General features: G+C 37.8%; 2 protein-coding genes across 2 annotated transcripts; both read left to right on the forward strand.

Moving 5' to 3' along the window:
• Window positions 1-2,073: 2,073 nt before the first annotated feature.
• Window positions 2,074-5,147, forward strand: HELRODRAFT_72217 (hypothetical protein; the record flags this gene model as incomplete). The annotated part of the gene is made up of 5 exons (XM_009013033.1): window positions 2,074-2,325; window positions 2,586-2,702; window positions 2,846-2,976; window positions 4,427-4,518; window positions 4,747-5,147. 5 exons carry the CDS (start codon window positions 2,074-2,076, stop codon window positions 5,145-5,147), a joined length of 993 nt encoding a protein of 330 aa, XP_009011281.1.
• An 829-nt stretch (window positions 5,148-5,976) lies between these two features.
• Window positions 5,977-20,532, forward strand: HELRODRAFT_190271 (hypothetical protein; the record flags this gene model as incomplete). The annotated part of the gene is made up of 2 exons (XM_009013034.1): window positions 5,977-14,215; window positions 14,369-20,532. 2 exons carry the CDS (start codon window positions 5,977-5,979, stop codon window positions 20,530-20,532), a joined length of 14,403 nt encoding a protein of 4,800 aa, XP_009011282.1.
• Window positions 20,533-20,942: the final 410 nt, after the last annotated feature.

Genomic DNA, 20,942 nt, shown 5'->3' on the forward strand with positions numbered 1-20,942 from the left:
CTTTCTTTCTTCACACTATTTTTTCCACTTTTTCTCTCTCTCTCTCTCTCTTTCTCTCTCTCTCATCAAAGTAATCTAGTCACGTGTCTGATGACGTCATCGCAAACAAACGCTGCCCACCAGGCGCCTTTATCTGTCATTTTGGACGTCGACGCCATTTTGTCATTGTTTATATGCAGCGTTAAATAGGCCACCGGCCAACCACCAAAGCAAATGTTTACATAGATATATAAATAATAATAAATGTTTACATAGATATATAAATAATGATGTTCACACATGAATATATATCCATATATATCCATGTGTTTACATAGATATATAAAAATATTGATGTTTATAAATAATGATTTTTCCATGGATATTAAAACAATGATAAATGTTTTCATAGATATGTAAAGAATTATGTTTACATAGATATGAAAATGATTGTGTTTACAATGATATATAGACCTTGGATAATGTGGGAGAATTGAAAATTTATCTCATACCTTTCATTTCAAATCATCTGCGGCAAAGAAGCTAGAAATAACATTATTTGGACAATTGCATCTCTATAAATAATTGTAGAAGTGGTAGTTGTAGCAACGATTGCAGCAGTAGTAGCAGTGGTAGCGATTGTTACTGCATTTGTAGTAATAGTAGTAGTAGTACTTAATAGAAGTAATGATGATTGTAGTTGCGGCATTTTTAGTAGGTTGCATCGAAAATAGTTAGAGAACAGAGTTTTAATTATAACGAGAGACATGGTGGAATCAGTATCAGTGTTAGTAGCAGTATAGTAGGAAGAGTAGTAATTCATTGTTGAAGTAGTAATTAAATAGTATTTGTCGCTTGCTGTAAAACAGAGGAGAACTTAAATAATTAATTCCGTCAGCTATTCGAAGGTAATCAAAATTAAATAACAAAGAACCATAAAAAAATAATACTAATAACAAAAATAAAAACAACAATAACAACAGAGAGCGATAATAGAGTCTAGTACGCGGTCATATTAACAAAGACATATAAACGCGCGTAAACAAAGAACAAAAACCAATTTTATGATCTGTTTATTATTCTCTGTAGTGCTGTCTTCCACAAAGATTATTAGTCTCCGTGATTTGTAACCACGGTTACGTCATTTTAGTAGTAGTAGTAGAAGAAGTAGCAGCAGTTGCAGTAGTAGTAGTGGTAGCAGCAAAAGTAGTAGTAAAATTAATAGTAGTATTAGTAATGGTTAAATTCGCAGCAGTTTTAGTTTTAGAGTTTTGCGTATTTTTATTAGCAGTATTTAAACAAGTTAACGCTATATTAGCATAATCAACAACAGCTTCAGTGTTTACAACGTCTTAAACAAGCACAGCCACAACAGCCACAACATCGACCATCTCAGCCACAACAGCCACAACAATGCCTACTAAGTTAAATGCTCAGTTGGACGGACAATTTTCAAGCGTGCCTCTTATGTTAACTGTCTCGTTCTCTTGTTTATCATCACTTTCATCCTCCTCATTCTCGTCATCGTCGTCGTCGTCGTCGTCATCGTCGTCCTTGTTTTGTCGTCATCTTCATCAACAGTGTCGTCATCACCACCAACCTCACCAACCACACCAACCACATCAACAACACCAACCACACTAACCACATCAGCCACACTAACCACATCAGCCACACCAACCACATCAACCACACCAACCACATCAACCACACCAACCACATCAGCCACACGTTATCGTTGTCGTCGTCATCATTCTTGAAAGCACAATCGTCATTACTTATAGTCGTCATCGTCATCGTCATCATCAGATTAGTCAGGTGTTCAGTTTATAGCGCTCATATTTCTACTGTGCTAACTAAATCAACAACAACAATCAACATAACAGCAACAACAACAACTACTACTATACTACAACAACAACAAACACAATAATAATAATAACAATAAATATTTTAATATAGTATTATTTCCAGCATTTTCACGATGTTCATCACCATCATCATCTTCTTCTTCATCATCATCATTTTCATCACTATCATCATCATCATCATCATCATCATCAACATCAACTTGTACAGGTTGAACCATATTTAATGATAGACGACTATTCACCCTCGCCGTTATCATCATCATCGTTTTTGCCATCATCGTCAAAGACATCATTAAATTTCCAAAAAAACAAAACTGGAAAACCGCGTTTCTACGGCTACCTACCGGAAATGCTTCAAACAATGTCGGAACAGATGAACTTTCGGTATGATTACCATCTGGTGGCTGACGGAAGTTACGGACTTGTAAACGGAAACGGAAGCTGGAACGGGATGATTGGTGAACTTATCAGAGGGGTTGGTTTGGTTGTGTCATGTTAATTTTTCAGTCTGAGCATCGTTATCATCATCATCATCATCGCAATTGTCATTTGTTTTCATTGTTAACACCCATCACCATAATTATCATTATAACCATCACGTTCACCATAATCACCATCATCTTCATAATCATCATAAGTATATAATATCATCATCGCCATCATCTTCTCAACCATATTGATGATGATGATCATCATCATCATCGTACTCTTCCTCGCCATCACAATCATCACCAGGAGGCCGATATAGCGGTAGCTCCACTGCTTGTGATTGACAACAGGAAACCTTACGTCGACTTCACACTTCCATTCCTCAACTGCCAGACCTCCATTCTAATTAGGAAAAACTTCAAAGTAGTAAAAGTACTATAATAATACTATATTACTACTATCTAGTATTAATTTATCATTATTATTCATCAACATTATTACTACTATTCCATTTATTATTAATTTATAGCTAATAACAATATTAATTATCATGCATATATTTATAGCTCAAAACCATTGAAGATCTGCTCAGCCAATCAGATTTGAAGTTTGGAACGATAAGGCGGGGCGTCATTCCACGCTCGTGCAAGAGGTCCAATGATACGACCATGAAGATTCTCTGGAAACGTATACAACGGTAAAATGGTGGCAGTGTAATGGTGCCCCTCATATACCATTCATTCAAGTGACACTCACACACACACACAAGAAAGAGAGAGAGTGAGAAAGAGAATGCGTGTGTGAAGATTGGAGATGTAAAGAAAGAGAGAGAGAGAGAGAGAGATAGATATATATATATATATAGAGAGAGAGAGAGAGAGAGAAAGAGAGAGAGAGAAAGAAAGAAAGAGAAAGTAAGCAGATGCATATGAACCAACCCAACATATTTTTGAGTTTTTGTGTATGACAAACGGGGCATGGAACCGTAATGAAAAAAAATGATAATGAGAACCTAATCACCTCACAATTCTTACAGTTCTCTACCAACGAATGTTTTAACATTGGCACTAAGCTCGCAATAAGTCTTTTAAACGGGTCTCCAATCATATAAAAATGTTTGTAAGAAGACGTGTAAAAAAAATTAACCACAAAAATGTTTCCTTTGTTTGGTTTAATGGTAAATGGGGTCTTCATTCATTCTAAAATTGTAACTTACCTAAGAAAAACTAATACCATATTCTAAATCAGGGTGTCGAATTGGAATGAAACCGGCTGAAAATATCCTGGCAGCAAAATAACTGTTAACTTTTGTTATTCTTTATTAATTAACACAAGTAATTTGGGTCTTACAAACATCGCTATATTTCAGTTCATTTGTTTCCTGCAAATTTCATCACATTAACGACACGGGAGCAGTCTGATGGATGAACATCTTTTGAATCTTAAATTATAAAAAAGTACTGAACAAATTTATTGACGTCTCTCAACAACTTACCAAATATTATAAAATGTTTTTTAAAATGTTTTACTTCACTGTTCGAATTCCACTGAAATATTTTTTCTTTCCCTTCATTGTTATTAACATTTTTGCAGTTTGTTGTTGTAAATTGCAAAAGTTGTATTTTCTGTTTTATTTTCACATTTACATCTTATACTCTAATCTTTCTTGTTTTTAAAAATCTTTGGAATAAGTTACGTATGCTTTCTGCTTTCATAGGTTTTAACGTGTTTACAATTTTGGCATTGTTTCAGAAAGGAATCGTATGATATTGTTTCGGAAGAGTTTATGAACACTCCGGAACTATTTTGTGGTTTAGTATAAAATGCTGCTGTTTGATTATTACGTTAGTGATGAAAGCCACAACGAACGACTTTACTTGGTGCAAATGTAACGCGGTAAATACGTTCGTTCGTTTGTTAAACCGTCAAATAAAATGTCCACATTCAAATCAAAATAAAATTTGTGGCAAGTTTGGAGCCGAAATCCAAGCTCCTAACAAATGCAGGCCATGGGCATTTGTCCATTGGTTAATCAGGCTCGCATTGGCACTATCATAATCATTATCAGCACGATCATAGTTATTATCAACACCATTCTCGTCATCATTATCATCACCACTATTTCTGTCATCCTTATCATCATCTAGCCACGCCCCAGAAGTTATGACGTCAACAAACGAGGAGGGCATAGAGATGGTGAGAAGGAGCAAGTTTGCATTTCTCCTCCCTGACGTCATCGGTTATAATTTTAAAAATTATTATTATTATTAAAAATGTTGTTGCTATTATTATTGTTGTTGTTTAAAATTTATATTAAATGGCGGACGTATCAAAGCGTGATTAACAGTGAACAAAAAACTTTTGATTAATAGAATGAATTCCGATTAATGTAAAGAAATAATTTTTCCTTGATACTTTAATAATTTTCGAAATTTAAAAAAATGACGACGGTGAATTCGCTCAACAGGTGAATACATATCAGGCCAGAAACCGTGCGACCTCATCAACATCGGTCCTCTGCCGCTGGCTCCGAAAGGTTTCGGATTTGCTCTTCCCAAACATTCGCCCTACCTGTCTGCCTTCAACCGAGTTATCCGGAACCTCAAGAAATCCGGATACTTGGATCGATTAAAGGCTAAGTGGTGGACTCCAGAATGTTTGAGTGACAAATTTGTAACGGATTCCAGATTAAAAAGTCGTAGTGGTAAAAGTGGAAATGCTTTGTTGAGATCCGGCCGACCGATTATATTCGGAAGTAGCGGTGTATCGTCGGTGTTTTTGGCAAAAAGTAAATGGTTATTAATGGATTATTGTTTCAATACAATTTATTTAATGACTCTTTTCGATTTATTCAAAAATTATTGCTGACCGATATAACCGTGTTTTTTTCTTTAATGTTTCTTATTTTCGTCGTTTTTGTTTGCTCAATAGAAAGTAATAAAATAAAATTGCGTTCAATTATGAAGAATATTTTAATCAAAACTCAAAATTTTGTAACACAACAATATTACACTGTAGTTGTGTGTAAATGCTTAAAAATAATAAACTGTGTTACCAAAAACACAATTTGCGGTTGCCAATTTGGCATTCATACTTTGGCAACACTGAAAATTTGGAATTTATAATTTTTTCAGTAGCCATTAGTGCATATAGATGGAAATAAACACGAAATAATTTAATTGAAAATCGCGATCAATTTGAACATTTTTACCATCAAACTTTTTTAATTTTTTAATCTGCAAACGTTACGGTCGTTACGGTCAATTAAATCGTGTGTGGATTACCGCACACTGCTTTTTATATTGCATATTTGTTAATATTTTTTAATTTGTGTGTTGAAAAATAGAAAATGTGAATCTCCAAGTTTGTTAAGTTAGTGTTGAATATTATTTTGAAACAAAATTTTTGTTATTACTATTTTTAGAAGTTTAGATATTTTTTTGCCTAAAGTTCGTTTGTTGTTTGTTAATGTTTTTATTTTTAAATGAGATAAGAATATAAGATAAGTTAGTTTAGTGAAGATTAAATTTAAACTTAAAGTTAGTAGCAGCTGAAATGTACTCTAACTACCTACCACCGCCAGACAATGACAATCACTTTGATTCTAGAGCACCTACAAAACCTATAACTTACAATCTTAAAATTTTAATCACTCAATGATCTGCAGTAAGCGACAGATTAAGATTAACTAACCAGAATGAGTGAACAATTTGAGTTAGATGTCGTTAACATCTTCGAGAGGAACCCAACTCCAGAAACTGAAGCTGATGTTGTACTAGTCGGCCAAACATCATCCAATCTACTTCCACAAAGACATGTGGCCCCAACACTATCATCTTTATCGACATTATCATCTCCATCATCCCCATCATCACCGCCGAGCAAGCCAACTACATTACAGACGAGTGAAGCCCCCAGCGACGTGGATATACATTTCAACGGAGATTTGGTAACTGCATCAACAGCTGTAACATTGACAACATTACCAGTTACAGCAACAACAACGTTGATGATCATGAGGAATGATTACAACTCCACAAATGACTATATTGACATTAATAACAATAACATTGTCGACACTGATCGACAGATTGTTTCATCATCAACTGCAGTTTACATTCATCCAATGATTACAGCCACAACAACAACATTAATATCAGCAACAGCAACAACATTTTCAACACTGTCTGCATCAATAGCACATTTTACTTCGCAAACATCGCCAACGATGGCATCTTCATGTACCTCATTATTGTCATTAACATTGCCATCTACATCATCTTCGTCGTCATCATTGACATCGTCAAATTTTTTGTTGACTTCTTCACAATCTTTAATTTCAACAAAAACATCATCAACATCTTCACCATTATCAGCTACGTCATCAACAACAACATCACCTGACCTCAACTTAAGCAATATCTCCCCACTCACTTATTACAACAACAACAGCAACAACGTCAACAACAACAACAGCACGACATCAGTTGGTATTAACAAAAAGAAACAGAAAAACCTCAATGACATCATCATCAAAATGCTCAATGACAATGCTAAATCAACAAACAACAACGTCAACACTGTTGAGGATAGCATCAACAACATCAACAACAATGACAACGTCAATGTAGCTGATAACAACAACGACAATGTTAATGTTATCAACGACATTCAAAATCAACCTAACATTAACGACGACAACACTCTTATTACTAGCAACAATGAAAACAACAAAAAAATTATTGATGTCAGGGCCAGTGATGACGATAGACATATTGAGGACGGTGCTAATTTTAAAAATCATTGCCACTCAGCCGAATTTTATCTACATAATAATACCTCCTTAATTGGACATATTACTACTAATACTACTGCTGCCACTACATTTACTGCTACTACTGCTGCTGCTGCTGAGTCTGTTGCTTTGCCTGGTGCTACTACTGAAAATACTTGGAGTACAATTGCTACTTTTGCTGCTGCTACTTTTACTACTGCTAATTCAACTACTGCTACTACTGATTATGTTGATAACCTCAGCCCTTCTTCTACAATTGCCACTTTATCTTTTATTACTTCTACTACAACAGATTCAGCTATTACTTCTAATACTGCTCTTACTACTTTAAATGTTCTAGATGCTGAAAGTAATTTTGTTGATGCTACCACTGCCGCCACTACTACTACAACTGCTGCTGCTGCTACTTTTAGTAACGCTATTGCACCTAGTAATAGTAATGATAATATGGATTATGAGGGTGATGACGACGACGACGATGATGATTATGGAAATTTAGAAATCCACGTTGATGATTGTAGTGATGAGGATGATGAAGAAGAAAAAGAGGATGCTGAGGTTGTTACTGCTGCTGACAAAAATGATAACATGAAACAGTATAAATCTATCAGTTGCCTAACTGATGATGTAAAAGATGGTGATGGTGATGCTGGTATTGACAGTAATGACGATAATGGAATTGCATCTAGGTGTAAACTTAATAACCATAACATCGTAAATGACGATGATGATAATATAAAAGTCAGTGATGGCGCCATTATCAGTGACCATGATGATGATGATGACAATAATAATAATAATAATAATAATGATGATGATGATGATGAAGAGAGAAACAGTAATATAAATGGTAAAGACCAAACATCTTTAATGACGGTGAGGAAGATTGCTGTTGATCCAAAACTTGATGATGCTAATGACGATGAGGACGACAACGATGATGACATTGGTGATTGTGATGATAACACCAAGAATGACATTAATAATAATAATGATGATGATGATGATGATCGTAATTGTCATCAGAAGAATGATAAACATAAAATAGATGAGGGTAATGATAAAAAAGATGATGATGATAAAAATGTTGATGGTGATGATGATTATGAAGATAATGATGGTGTTATTATTAATAATGAGACTTTAAAAAATGTTTCTGAAAAAATTCCTGATGATGATGATGATAGTGTTTGTGAAAAGACCAGGTGTAATTCTATTATTAATTCCACTGTTGCTGCTGCTGATGATGATGATAATCACAACAACAATAATGATAATAATTATATTATCCATGCTGATGATGACATAAATTCAACAACATTGCTTCTTGAACGACAAGATGACATCAACTACGATGTAGATGTTTTAGACGTCACAGCAAAGAGCATGGGATCAGTCAGTGCAGCCAGTAATGACAACAGCACAAATGACAACAACAACAACATCTGCAACACCATTGTGAATGACACTAAGACAAATCACAACAACAATATAGACAACAACAATAACAGTGTGGATATAGCTGCAACAACGACGACAACAACAGCTTCTGCTACTGTTTCTGATTTGCAAATTGAAAGTGTTTTCCAAAGATTAGCAGTTGACGACAGTTGCTACGACAACGATGAAGCTCTTGGCAATGTCATCATTACCAACACTAGTAGCGGTAGTAGTAGTAATAGTGGTAGTAGTAGTAGTAGTGGTGGTGGTGGATATTGTAATGCTGCTAAAGTCCTTACTAATTACGTTAGTAATAGCATCGTAATTGATGGCCTGAACTATAATGACATCAATGTTTGTCCTGATAGCATTAACAATATCAACATTGTTAATGTCATCAATAATAGTTATAACTGTAGGGCGGTTGATGATACGAACAGTAGCAACAACAAGAGCAATCTTGTTGACAGTAGTATCAACAATAACATCAACAGTGTCAGTGATAGCATCAACGTTGATGTAATAGATGTTGTTGACGTTCACGGTGACATCAACAAAAACACTAACCATTCCATCGGCAACATTAACAACAACAAACTAGACTACGACAACAAGGATGATGATGATAAATGTGGAAAGAATAATGCAAACGATGATAATGAAGATGATGATGATGATGAAGAGGATGATGATATCCATGTTGATGATGACATCTCTGATGAAAACAATGTTATCAATCATATTTACGACCATCGAACTAACATTAATGATCATTATAACGCTAGGAACAATAACAACAACAACAACATCAGTGAGAAAAGTAAGGATGATGATGATGATGATAATAAGAATGATAATAACGATGATGATAATAACGATATCATCAACAACATTAATGAGGATGGTAACAATATTGAAAAACCAAATAGAAATAAGATTAACAATGATAATAAGAATGATGAGGACGATGAAAATGACGTTCACACAGTCAGCAAAAATGATAATAAAACCGTCAATGATGATGAGGGTGGTGGTGGAAATAATGGTGGAAATGATGAAGATGATGGTGTTTTGAACTTAGTCGTGGAAAGCAAAGGTAGCGCCAGTGAGTTGGATAGATATCTGCCCAACAACACAGAAGGAGATAGTAGTATTAATTATAATTATTACAATAATTTCTATTTCAACAATAATAATAACAACAGTAACAACAACAATGATAACAATAATGTTAGTGATAATATTAACGTCCATCATAATAATGGAGATGATGGTGATGATGATAAAGATGATGAAGAAGTCAGTAGAGCCAATAATAGAGCTGGTACGAAAGCTCTAGAAAAAAATAAAATTGATGAGGATGATGATGATTATGGCAACGATGATGAGGATGTTGGTGATAATGATGGGAAGAAGAAGAAGATTAGTGGTGATGGCAATTATAAAAATGATAATTTCAGTTTGGCTCTTCACTATCATCAACAACAACAACATCAGCAGCAGCAACAACATCACCAGCAGTACCAACAACAGCAGCAGCAGATGTTAGAATCTTCCTTTCAAAAATGGCAACAACACCAGCAACATTTGCACCCCTATCACAACTTATACCAACAACAACAACATCTTTTTCAACAGGCCCAACAGCAGTTTTATCAGCAACAACTTCAGCATCGGGAGCAGCAACAACATCAACCTTCATCAACACACGCCACAACTGATGACACAGTAACTACAACAACTCAGTCGTGGACACCAACAACATCATTTACATCTTACACAGTTGCAACAACATCTCTCCAGCAAGCACCTTCTTCTTCTTTCTCAAATACATTCTCCTCTTCCACATCATCAACCTCATCTCTCTCCACTTCTGCAACCATCAACAGATCGCATCTGAGTCCAACTTCAGATTTCTACCAGAAAGAAACAGCGAAAACGAAATCGATGTGGCGGGATAAATACCTGGCAGAGGATTCCGGAATGAACTTCACCTCGTTCTCCAGTATTTTCCGCTTAGAGCAGTGCATCAACTCTATAGCTTTCAATCAGCAGCAACTAAACAATAGCTGTGGAAGTAGTGGCGTTGGTAATGGTGGTAGAAAGAAGGCGGAGAAGTTGAAACTGTCTGCTGATGTGGCTAGAGAGTTGCAGTCATTTAGGATGAGTCTCAAAATGCTTGGAAGTGCCGACACCAACAACAACAACACTGGCATCAACAGTGGGACCAACAACATCAACAGTAATTACTCTAATGATATGGCTATGTACAACAGTTTTGATGGCTACAGTCAGAGTAACTTGCCAAATTATCAGACACCTAAGAGTAGTAACAAAGTTGTGGATGATGAGAGCAAAACAGCAAAGTCACACAAGAAAAAAACCAGCAGAAAAGGTAAAAAGAGTAAGGATTCAGAATCTTTGCTGCAGGACGAAGCCCTGACTGCTACTACTGCTACCACACCCCATGTTGAGGCTGCCAAAAATTGTAGTAACGTCTCTCAAACGTCTCAGAATGTTATTCCAAGTAAGGACATCGATGGCGGTGATAGTAAAAAGTCAAAAGCAAAGAAGTCAAGGTCAAGGAAAAAATCGAAAAATGATAATTCAGTAGAAACATTAACCACAACAACACCTACATCAGTAGTAGCAGCTGCATTAGTACCTGCAACTAATACCAATGCAACTTCAGGCATTGTTTATAATTACAACAACTCTTCATTCCTAGACAACGGTAACAACAACAATAACATCAACGATTGTAACAATATAGACATTAACATCGCCGTAACACCTGACGTTATGTCTTGTCAAAGTGAAGTAGCTCCAACATCGGGTCGTAACGTCAAAAATAAAAAATCGTCTTCATCGTCGACGAGAAAGTCTTCCTGCAGCAGTAGGCGGAGTAAGAAGAAATCAAATAAAAATGATGGGATCAGTCTCTCTACGAACGATAATATAGGTGATGCCGTCAATAACAACGGTGACGTCAGTGATAACAATGGTGATGGTGATAACGTTATCAGTGATAGAAGGATGAGTGAAAATATCATTTATAACAAAAGCAGCAGCAGTAGTGGTAGTAACAAGATCATTAAAACATTCGATTACAATAATTACAATGACGACACTTTAGATAACAACAACAACAGCAACAACAACATTGATCACAGCAGCAGCAACCTAGACAAAAGTGAAGCTAGCAAGAAAAAGAAGGACAGAAAGAGGTCAAAAAGGAAGAGCAGTAGGAGTCAAAAATTAGGTCAGGGTCATTCAGAGGAGGTCGAATGTCAAGATCAAGGAAAAAGTTTTTTGAAATCTTCTGAAGTTGAAGCTGCTGAAAAATTTAGCAGGAGGGTGAAGGATGTTGATTCCAATGTGGAAAACAATGTTGATATTTTTGGTAATGACAATAACAAAAACGATAACGATGATGATGATGATGATAATCTTAGTAAAGTTGGTACAGCTTCCGCTATTTCTACTGCCAATATCACAAAGGGTGATAATGATAACAATAATAACAATAATAATAATGATAATAATTATAATGATTATAATAATACTGGTAATAGCAACAGAAACTATTATGCAAATTATGATGACGCAAATTTTAACATGGTCGGTCATCACCATTCATCACGTCATATGTACCCTTCTATCCTCAATTGCGACGACAATCAAAATAACGTAGTTGCTGTTACTAATAATTACACTGCCACCACTACTACTACTACTACTTGTAATAATAATAATAATAATATTAGTGCAATTGATGTTGTAGCAAATGATGTGAACACAAACACATCTAAAGATAGTAGAACATCAATGACATCAACCAACAGTAAGAACAATGCCATCCCGTTTTTCTATGATCCCAGCAAGACTTACTTCTGTCTGACATGTTCCTACAAGGTGAAAAGGAAAGGCCAGCTGATGAAGCACCTCATCAACAGCCACAACATGTACATATGCACCCACTGCAATTCCAACTTCGACAGTCGCGAGCAACTCAATGGCCACTTAATTTTAGTTCACCCGTCGAGATTCGGCAGACGGCTATGCAAACGATGTCATGGTTTGTTTAGGGTGCAGGAAGTGGATGAGCATGAAACGTCTTGTTCCGGTGAAAAACAGGGATGGGCGTGTGACATTTGTGGAAAAAAATTTCGATTTGTTTCATTGTTGAAGAATCACGTTGATAAAGCTCACAAGGGCGTCGGTGATGTTCATTGCAATGATTCTGTTGAGGAGATTGAAGATGGTGGCAGCGCGGTTGAAGAGTCTCTCATTAAATCAGACTCTGATAATAAAAAGAAAAATGATGCAAAAGTATCTGGCATAAGTTCTGCCAAGTCCAAAAAAGTTTCAAAAAAAAGTAAAGGAAACCTGAATTATTTGGATGACAAGGAAGATGAAGCAAAAAAGGAAAATGATAAAAGTTCATCAGTTTCTAAGATGGCTGATGATGTTAACGATACTAGGAAATGCATTCTCCAACATGAGACAGACGTGTCTCCGCCTATCATTACCATGATTAATGCATCATCAGCACCAATGTCGTCTTCACCATTTTCATCATCATCACCACCTCCATTGCCATTGAACTCATCTTTTTCTCCATTCTCACCAAACTCAGCAACTCTTTCACCACTGCCATCCTCACCCAAGCCTCCAAAGTTGCACAAGACAAAAAGCATGAAGCCACAGAGTTTGGAATCTTTCCAGAAGAAGCAGCAGCCCTCTCAACCGCCTCCTCCTCAACTCATCCCCACAACCCCCATGTACACTCCATCTGGCAGGAAGATCAAGTTCTTCCAGTGCGAACACTGCCCCAAATTCTATCGTTCCATGCAGAGTTTGAAGAACCATAAGCTCAAAAATCACGTGAATGATGATGGTAACAATGTTAAATCTCTCAATATTTCTGCGGCCGTTGATGCGACTCCTCATATGTCTGCTGACATCAACGCCGTTTCTATTACTACAACCACTACTACTGCTACTACCGCCAATACTAATAATAACAGTAATGATACAATTGCTAACAACGAAAGCAGTTTCAACAACACCAGTTGCATTGCTGCCGTGACTAACAGTATTAACGCATCAACATCAATCACTTATGCTACCCCTGTGGCTACTGCAACTGTTGACGACGATGATGATCACGTTCCTCCAGCTGATGACAAGATGAGTGGGAGTTATTCAGTTCATGATAGGAGTGATTCAAATACTCTTAATTCATTCCTTGAGAAGATTTGTCCAGGGGATGTTGATAACCTCCCATTATCATCATCAGTCGCTGATAACAAAGTAACAGATGATAACTTGAATAATGAAAATTATGATTTTGACTCAGTGAAGATGAATGAACAGGGCAAAGATATCACCCTAGCAGAACAACAGAATAAAGTTGGCAGTAAAGACAAAAAGGTCAAAAAAAGAAGCAAATCTTCCAAAAAAAATTTATCCAACAGCACTGAACAACTATCAATCTGCACTGACCAACTGACCATGGCTGCTGCAAATTCATTAAGTTCTCCAGAGCCTGTCGGTCCATATCTTCCTGTGGTCACCACCCCTCCTCCATCGTCTCATCTCCCATTGGCTGATGGATGGTTCCAATGTTCCTATGAGACTTGCTTGAAAAAGTTTAGAAAGTTGGAGCAGGTTCAAAAACATGAAGAGAAACATCCCAGTAAGTCATCTTATTTTATTTCATAACATGTTAAATTTTTGACTTAATTTGAATTTTTGGAGTTTTGAACAGATGCTTTTTGCAAATTTTTCATCTGAAACACGTTTTTTAATTTTCTAAAACCTGCAAAAATTATTTTTTCACCCAATTCAGTTGATAAAATCTATAAATGTGACTGGCCTGGATGTCGTAAGGCTTACATACATTATGCAAACATGTACAGCCACCGAAGTCACCATATCACTGCCAAACCATTCATCTGCCACGTCTGCTCGAATGCTTACTGGCAAAAATGTTCACTCAACAGTCACAAGGCTCGTGTTCATGGCATTAAAAATATTATCAATAACGTCTCTACTTCTGCTGCTGCTTCCAAAGACAATGAAGATGGTGACGATGGTGCTAATTTGAGTGATTACGCCCAAAATGAAGGCAGTGTTAAAGTTGATGAGAAGAAGATCAGTGATGAGTCTCTTCCTGGCTCTGCTGCTTCCGTGAAGGAGAACGGTGACTCCCTCAACCAGACAAGACAAAGCAGCACCGTTAAGCCTAAAAAATCGAGAAGTAAGAAGTCTAAGAAATCGATTGAGGTCATTGAACATGCAGAACCTGCTGTAGTAAAAGGGATGGATGAATCTATCAAGACAGCTGTTGTTGCTGGTCAGAAGGACGTCATATTGAATGACGACGATGATGACTCTAAAACAATTACATCCTTGTCATCAGAGCATGCCAATGACATATGTGCTACAACAGTTGAAACTCACAATAATTCTAACAAACAACTTTCATTTGAAAACTTGTTGCCGGTAGATACAGGCAGAATTAGTGATGACAATGCTCCTGGAACTGATCAATCTAAAAACAACGAAGAAGAAAATGCAAAAGAATTAAAGAGTAGAAATAATAAAAGAAAATATATTAGAAAATCTAAGCAAACGGATGAAAAAGCAAACTCTGTAAAAAGTAAAAATAAAAAATGCAAAAAAGCTAAACAGGAAATGGTTGCTGAATGTTTAATGGGTGACAAACAGTTAGATGTGCAACCTGTTCCCACTCTAAATGACAGTTCTGACAATACAGAAATTCAAACAGCTGAAAACTTTGAAAATATTCAAGAAATGCATGATGGGCAGGATGATGATCATTCTACCATTGAACCATCAGTTTCAGCAGTTAAAGAAAAACCTAAGCGAAGAACTAAGTGTCTGTTCAATTCAACAAAACGCAGAAAAAACAAGAGGCAAAAGAAGGAAGACCTCATAATTGTTGACATCCACGATGAGTACGTCACACAAACTGATTTCAATTATGCAAACGAAGAAAATGCAATGTTGGAAACTATTGCTGATGGTTCTGTTACTGTCTCAACAATAAAAGTAACAAAGGAATTTTTAACCGAATCCGTTAATGAAGTTTCAGACAATTTTGCTGTCAACCACATTATTCCTCCTTTAGCCAAGAGTGAAGATAATGAAACTGGGAAATTTAAAAATATTTATGAGTTTAATGAAAGCGAAAGTGAAACAACAGCCACATTCAAAACAACAGAAAGCAAGCAGAAAGTGAAAAAGAAAAGAACCAAATCCAAAGAAAAACCAAAATCTACAAAAAGCCTGCAACCCACATCTCCATCGCATCATCAGTCGATGGAGGTGGAAGAGAGCATCAACGTGGACTTCCTACCTTCAAGAGAAGGATTTGAACCGCAGAAAACCTACCTGGACAGGAAGAGAAACAACAGCATGAGAAGCAACGAGGAATCAAATAATCATTTCTCATCTGAAAGTGACATTGACTTCAAAGATTCCACCAGAACTAAAGCGAAATTAAAGCGTAAATTAAAAGCTGCAGATCTCAGCAGGCGAGAGGAAATATCTAGCAAGAGATTGAAATCAAACGAGACTGAACATCTCAACGTGATTAAAAGTAATTCAAAGACAACTGCTGCAGATTCTTCGGAATCCGATCGTTGTGGAAATGAAGGTAATGTCAACCCGGCTAGTACTGTTGCATCTCAAGACAATTCAGAACATATGAGTGGTAAAAAAATCGCAAAACGTCGTAAGAATGAGGTCGAGGTTCTTCTGGAAGACACCCTTTCGAGACCAGCTGAGAAGCATCCTCAAAACAATCGAATGAGCAGGAGGAACCAATCATTCAACTACGAGCCACACAGCAGTACTCGCCACAACTCAAAGAGTGAGGAAAATAAAGAGGATAAAAATCATTGCAAGAGTTCTGCTGCACCAGCACCTGCTTCTAATAAACCTGAAAATAAAAAAGCGGTTTCACATAAAGTTCACGTCTCGACAGAAAATTCTGAAGTCGATGCAAGTAAAATAATTGAAGCTGACAATGATAAAAACGCAGACAACATTTCGAACGTTAGTGACAGGCCATCGTCTGTAAGCAAATTAGCCAAAAGAAGAGCTGAGTTCACTCACGAAAGATTTTCTATTGATGCGTCGGATGTGAAAAATGCTGCTAAGGAAAAATTGTTAGAAAGTCTGCAAGCAAATGATGCGAACGATGTAGAACGAGAGCCATCGAGTGAAGTTGGTAGTAAAGTTGATAGTTTTAAAAATTATTCGACGATCAGCGGTTGTGAGGAGTTGGAGAAAGTACCAGCAAGTAGAGTTGATGAAAATAGCAAAACCAATGTTGCTGTACCCATGCATAATGACCCTGCAGGCTCTATTCGTTCACTGACGGAATCATCTTCGTCTCCAACATTTTCCAGTAGAAATCTGATTCTCAAACTGAAGATCAAAGAAGTTACAAGAACTAATCAGTCGGACCGCGATGACAACAAAGTTGTTACTTTGATGAATGTATCTAACCTGTCAGAAGTTAGTCAGCAGCATGACGACGATAACAGTGGTAACAAATCTGGAGCAACTCTTCAAAACAGTTTACAATTTGTCGTGGCTGACAGCACTTCCGAGCACCACAACGTGGAAGATTACTTTGAATCGTACAGACCCAGGAATACAGCAGTTGAATTTGATGCCGACCCTAACGAGCCTACAAACAACACTGGCTCGACTGGGGATAACGACAGCCAGCTCTCTCTCATCGACTCTCTAGAATATCTCAGAATAACTGAAAGTGTCAGACAAGTAGATAGAGAAATTGTCGCACCAGATGAAAATAATGGCGGTTCAGAAAATTGCGAGAAACAATTGAGTATAAACGCAGATGAGGATACGGCGACATCTGGTGACCACAAAATTATAGAAAACAAAATGGCATGTGTACCTGACAAGAACTTGCACGACGAGAATATCAGCGAGAGTAAAGTTAGGAAAGCGGACACACCTGCTGGCAATGAGGAAGAAGATAAAAACAACGTCCAACCGAATTACCAAGAGGGCAATGAACTGGAAATTGAGCGGTCTCAAAATGAACTTTGTGGCTCCAAATCCGATAGCGAGGATCAGCACTGTAAAGATGCATCCAGCAGGAATATTTTTGACAAAGATGGATACGGCAATAATTTCGACGATATGGACGATAATGAAGGATATCTGCGATCTGTAGAACCGCCTGCGACATGGAGAAATTACGAATACGACGATAATAATGCGTACCATCGCTCCTCTACGACGCACGAGAGTACGAAAGCAGACGAGGAGGAGTCAACGTCGAATGTGAACAGTCTTCAGCTCAACTCAGATGTTAACATCGATTACACTGAGGATGGCGGCCAGCAGAGCAAGAAGTATCACCTCTATCACCGCAACTTAAATCACTCTCCAGAATCTTATCTTGACAAAATATCCGTTGATGACGATAATAATAACAACAACAATAATAATAGTAATAATAATACTCACCATGCTGCAGTAGACCACCAGCAGCAGCAACGTCTGCACCACGAGGAATCAGAGCGCCAACAACGCAGCGTGTCCAATGATGACTCAGAAAGTAATGTTAACATCAACGACGACATCGTCGTCAGCAGCAGAAGTCCATGTCAAAAAGATGAAAATTTTGATCTAGTTAAATCTGATAGCGAGGAAAAAAGTAAAATTAATAACGATTACACTATTAACAAAGACATCGCAACAAAACAACTGGAAACTAATTTGGATCATAGCGAGCATTTTTCTCATAAGCCACTACCTAAACACACACCAGACGTATCATACCATCACAAACTTTCAGTGGAAAATTTAGCCGACGGTCAAGGTTACTCGTCCAGCACATCAATCTTACAACAGCTGACAACAGCGCCATCCTCATCTTCTTCATCCTCATTAATTCCGAGACCACCACCAACACCATCTGCCATTCCAACTTATCCTGGCGAATCTCAGAAGTACGATCTTGCTTCGGACAAGAAATTTCATCCATATCCAATGTCGAGCCTTGAAAGTTTAGCCTCATTGGCTCCACCGAATTCAAATTATTTTGAGAGTGATAGAAGACTGCCGTCGAATGACAGGTTGCATTCCGATGTTTCCCTGCACGCTCCACCTTTTCCATCAAATACTCCATATTCAAATTTTCCTAATTACGAAGCCATTCTATCAGCCAACAGACACAAGAGTTACCGCTACAACGACCGTCCATTTGACGCTTCAATAGCCGCTGCTTACGAGCGTCCTCATCCAGATTTTCACTACCCCCAACATCCTTCTCCGTACTATCACCACCACCCGAATTTTGCCACGGACCCGAGATTATTCAGCCAGTTCTTACAGAGTGCAGACCCGGCAGCCATCGACCACCAGCAGCGCTACTACGCCAGCCAACACGCGCAGAATCCTGGATTTGCAGATTTTCAGAGAGGAAGTAGTGCAGCGAGTAGTGGCGGCACAATGTTTCCAATGGACGGCAGACGTAGTGGTGGATTCCTGCCCGGAGGTTTGACTTCTGCTTCGTTCACGTCGCTACTTGCCGGATCTCCTTATCCCTCTTCTATTCACGACTCCTACCTTTCTAGCATCTACAGTCAACAATCGTACAACAATAACTTAAACAGCGCTGCTGTGGCTGGTAGTAGTAGTAGCAGCAGCAACAGCAATAAGAATGACCACTGGTCTCGTAACGAGAGGCCTTGGACAGCCGCACCACAAACCGATCTCAGCCTCTACAATCAGCAATCGCAACAACCACAGCAGCCGCCACAACTTAATACCAACAACAGCAACAACGCTGCTAATAATAACAACGGCAGCGTAGCTGGCGGGTCTCGCAAAACATCAATATCCTCAAATGAGTTCAATAGTCCGAATCACCAAAGTGTGACCAACACAGGCAGCAAGAAGAATTCATCGAGGAGCACCAAAAACCAGGACCAAACGTTTTATCCAGCAAGCAACAGCAGCAACAGCACCAACAACAGAAGTAACAACAATAATAACAACAACAACTCGTACAACTATAACAACAACAACAACACCAACAGTGCAAACATGACATCTCCGAGACCCAACCGCAACCTGGCGACACCGGGTCTCGTCATTCCACCACCCCATCCGCAGAAGAGACTCGAGGAAGCTTACAGACACGCAGCTGCCGCTATGGGGACCTCTGAACATCACGGGAATCAGACACCATCGGCCCATCACTCCCCTTTCATGCAGCAACCGCCGATTACTCCGACGCCTGATCCCTATGTTGATCCGGCGGCCGCATTTTCCGGTTTCAATCGCTATTATTACTCGGCTGCTAGAGACGCGGTATATAGATCGCAGCAGCGACCACACACAGCCGCACTGCAGCATCAACTCCAACAGCAACAGCAGTCAGCTCCTCTCAGTCCTTTTTCCAACGCTATGAACTTCGCTAGCGGACTGGCCTCATCATCTGATAATTTCAATCCGCATGTCAATGCATCAACTACACCGAATCTTCTCCCTGGAACCACAACCACAAATAACAATAACAACATGAATAATAACAATAACAGTAGTAACAATAATTATCCTCAAGCGAAAACACCGGCTTTTTCTCACCACCACCACCACCATCATCAGCAGCAGCAACAACCACAACAAAACTTTCATCCAAACGACAACAACAACAGTAGTAGCAATTCCAATACGAACAACGTCGGCAGGCAACATCAATCTTCCAACAAGTCCACCAACAAATCGTACAACAACGCTAACAACAACAATAACAACGCTAGTAACAACACTAACAGCAACAACAGTAGCAACAACGCCAACAAAATCGCACTCCCCACATCGTCAGGAGGATTTCTGAACAGTAATCCGCAAGAATTTGAAAATGCAGGCAATCACATCTCGTCTGATCCTTATAGACAGTCTGTCATATACAATATGATGCCCAAGTACTTTTAAGAACGTTCACAGTACTCTGTGTACTCTGAGTACGTACTACTCAGTAGTACATACTCAGTACAATGGAAGTACATTCTAAAATGACTACTACATAATAAACGATAACTTTAATGTTTAGTACTAAAGATGTTTTGTTTCTGTAATATATAACAGTTTTTATAGCTTAATTTAATTAACTTCGTTTATGTACAAACTCAAATATTGTATTTTCAGTGTAATTTCGCGTGTGTGTTTGTTTGTTTGCGTGTGTGCGAGTGTGTGATTATTGTTTGAAATTTAGTGTACAAAAAAAACTTCTACATTTGACTGTAATGATGTGTTCGTTTATGTATATAAAAATATAACATACATAATGTGTACATAAGTATATACACATGTAAATATACATACATATGTTTGGGCATACATAT

Source organism: Helobdella robusta (genome assembly GCF_000326865.2).
Source record: "Helobdella robusta unplaced genomic scaffold HELROscaffold_11, whole genome shotgun sequence".
Lineage (NCBI taxonomy): Eukaryota > Metazoa > Annelida > Clitellata > Rhynchobdellida > Glossiphoniidae > Helobdella > Helobdella robusta.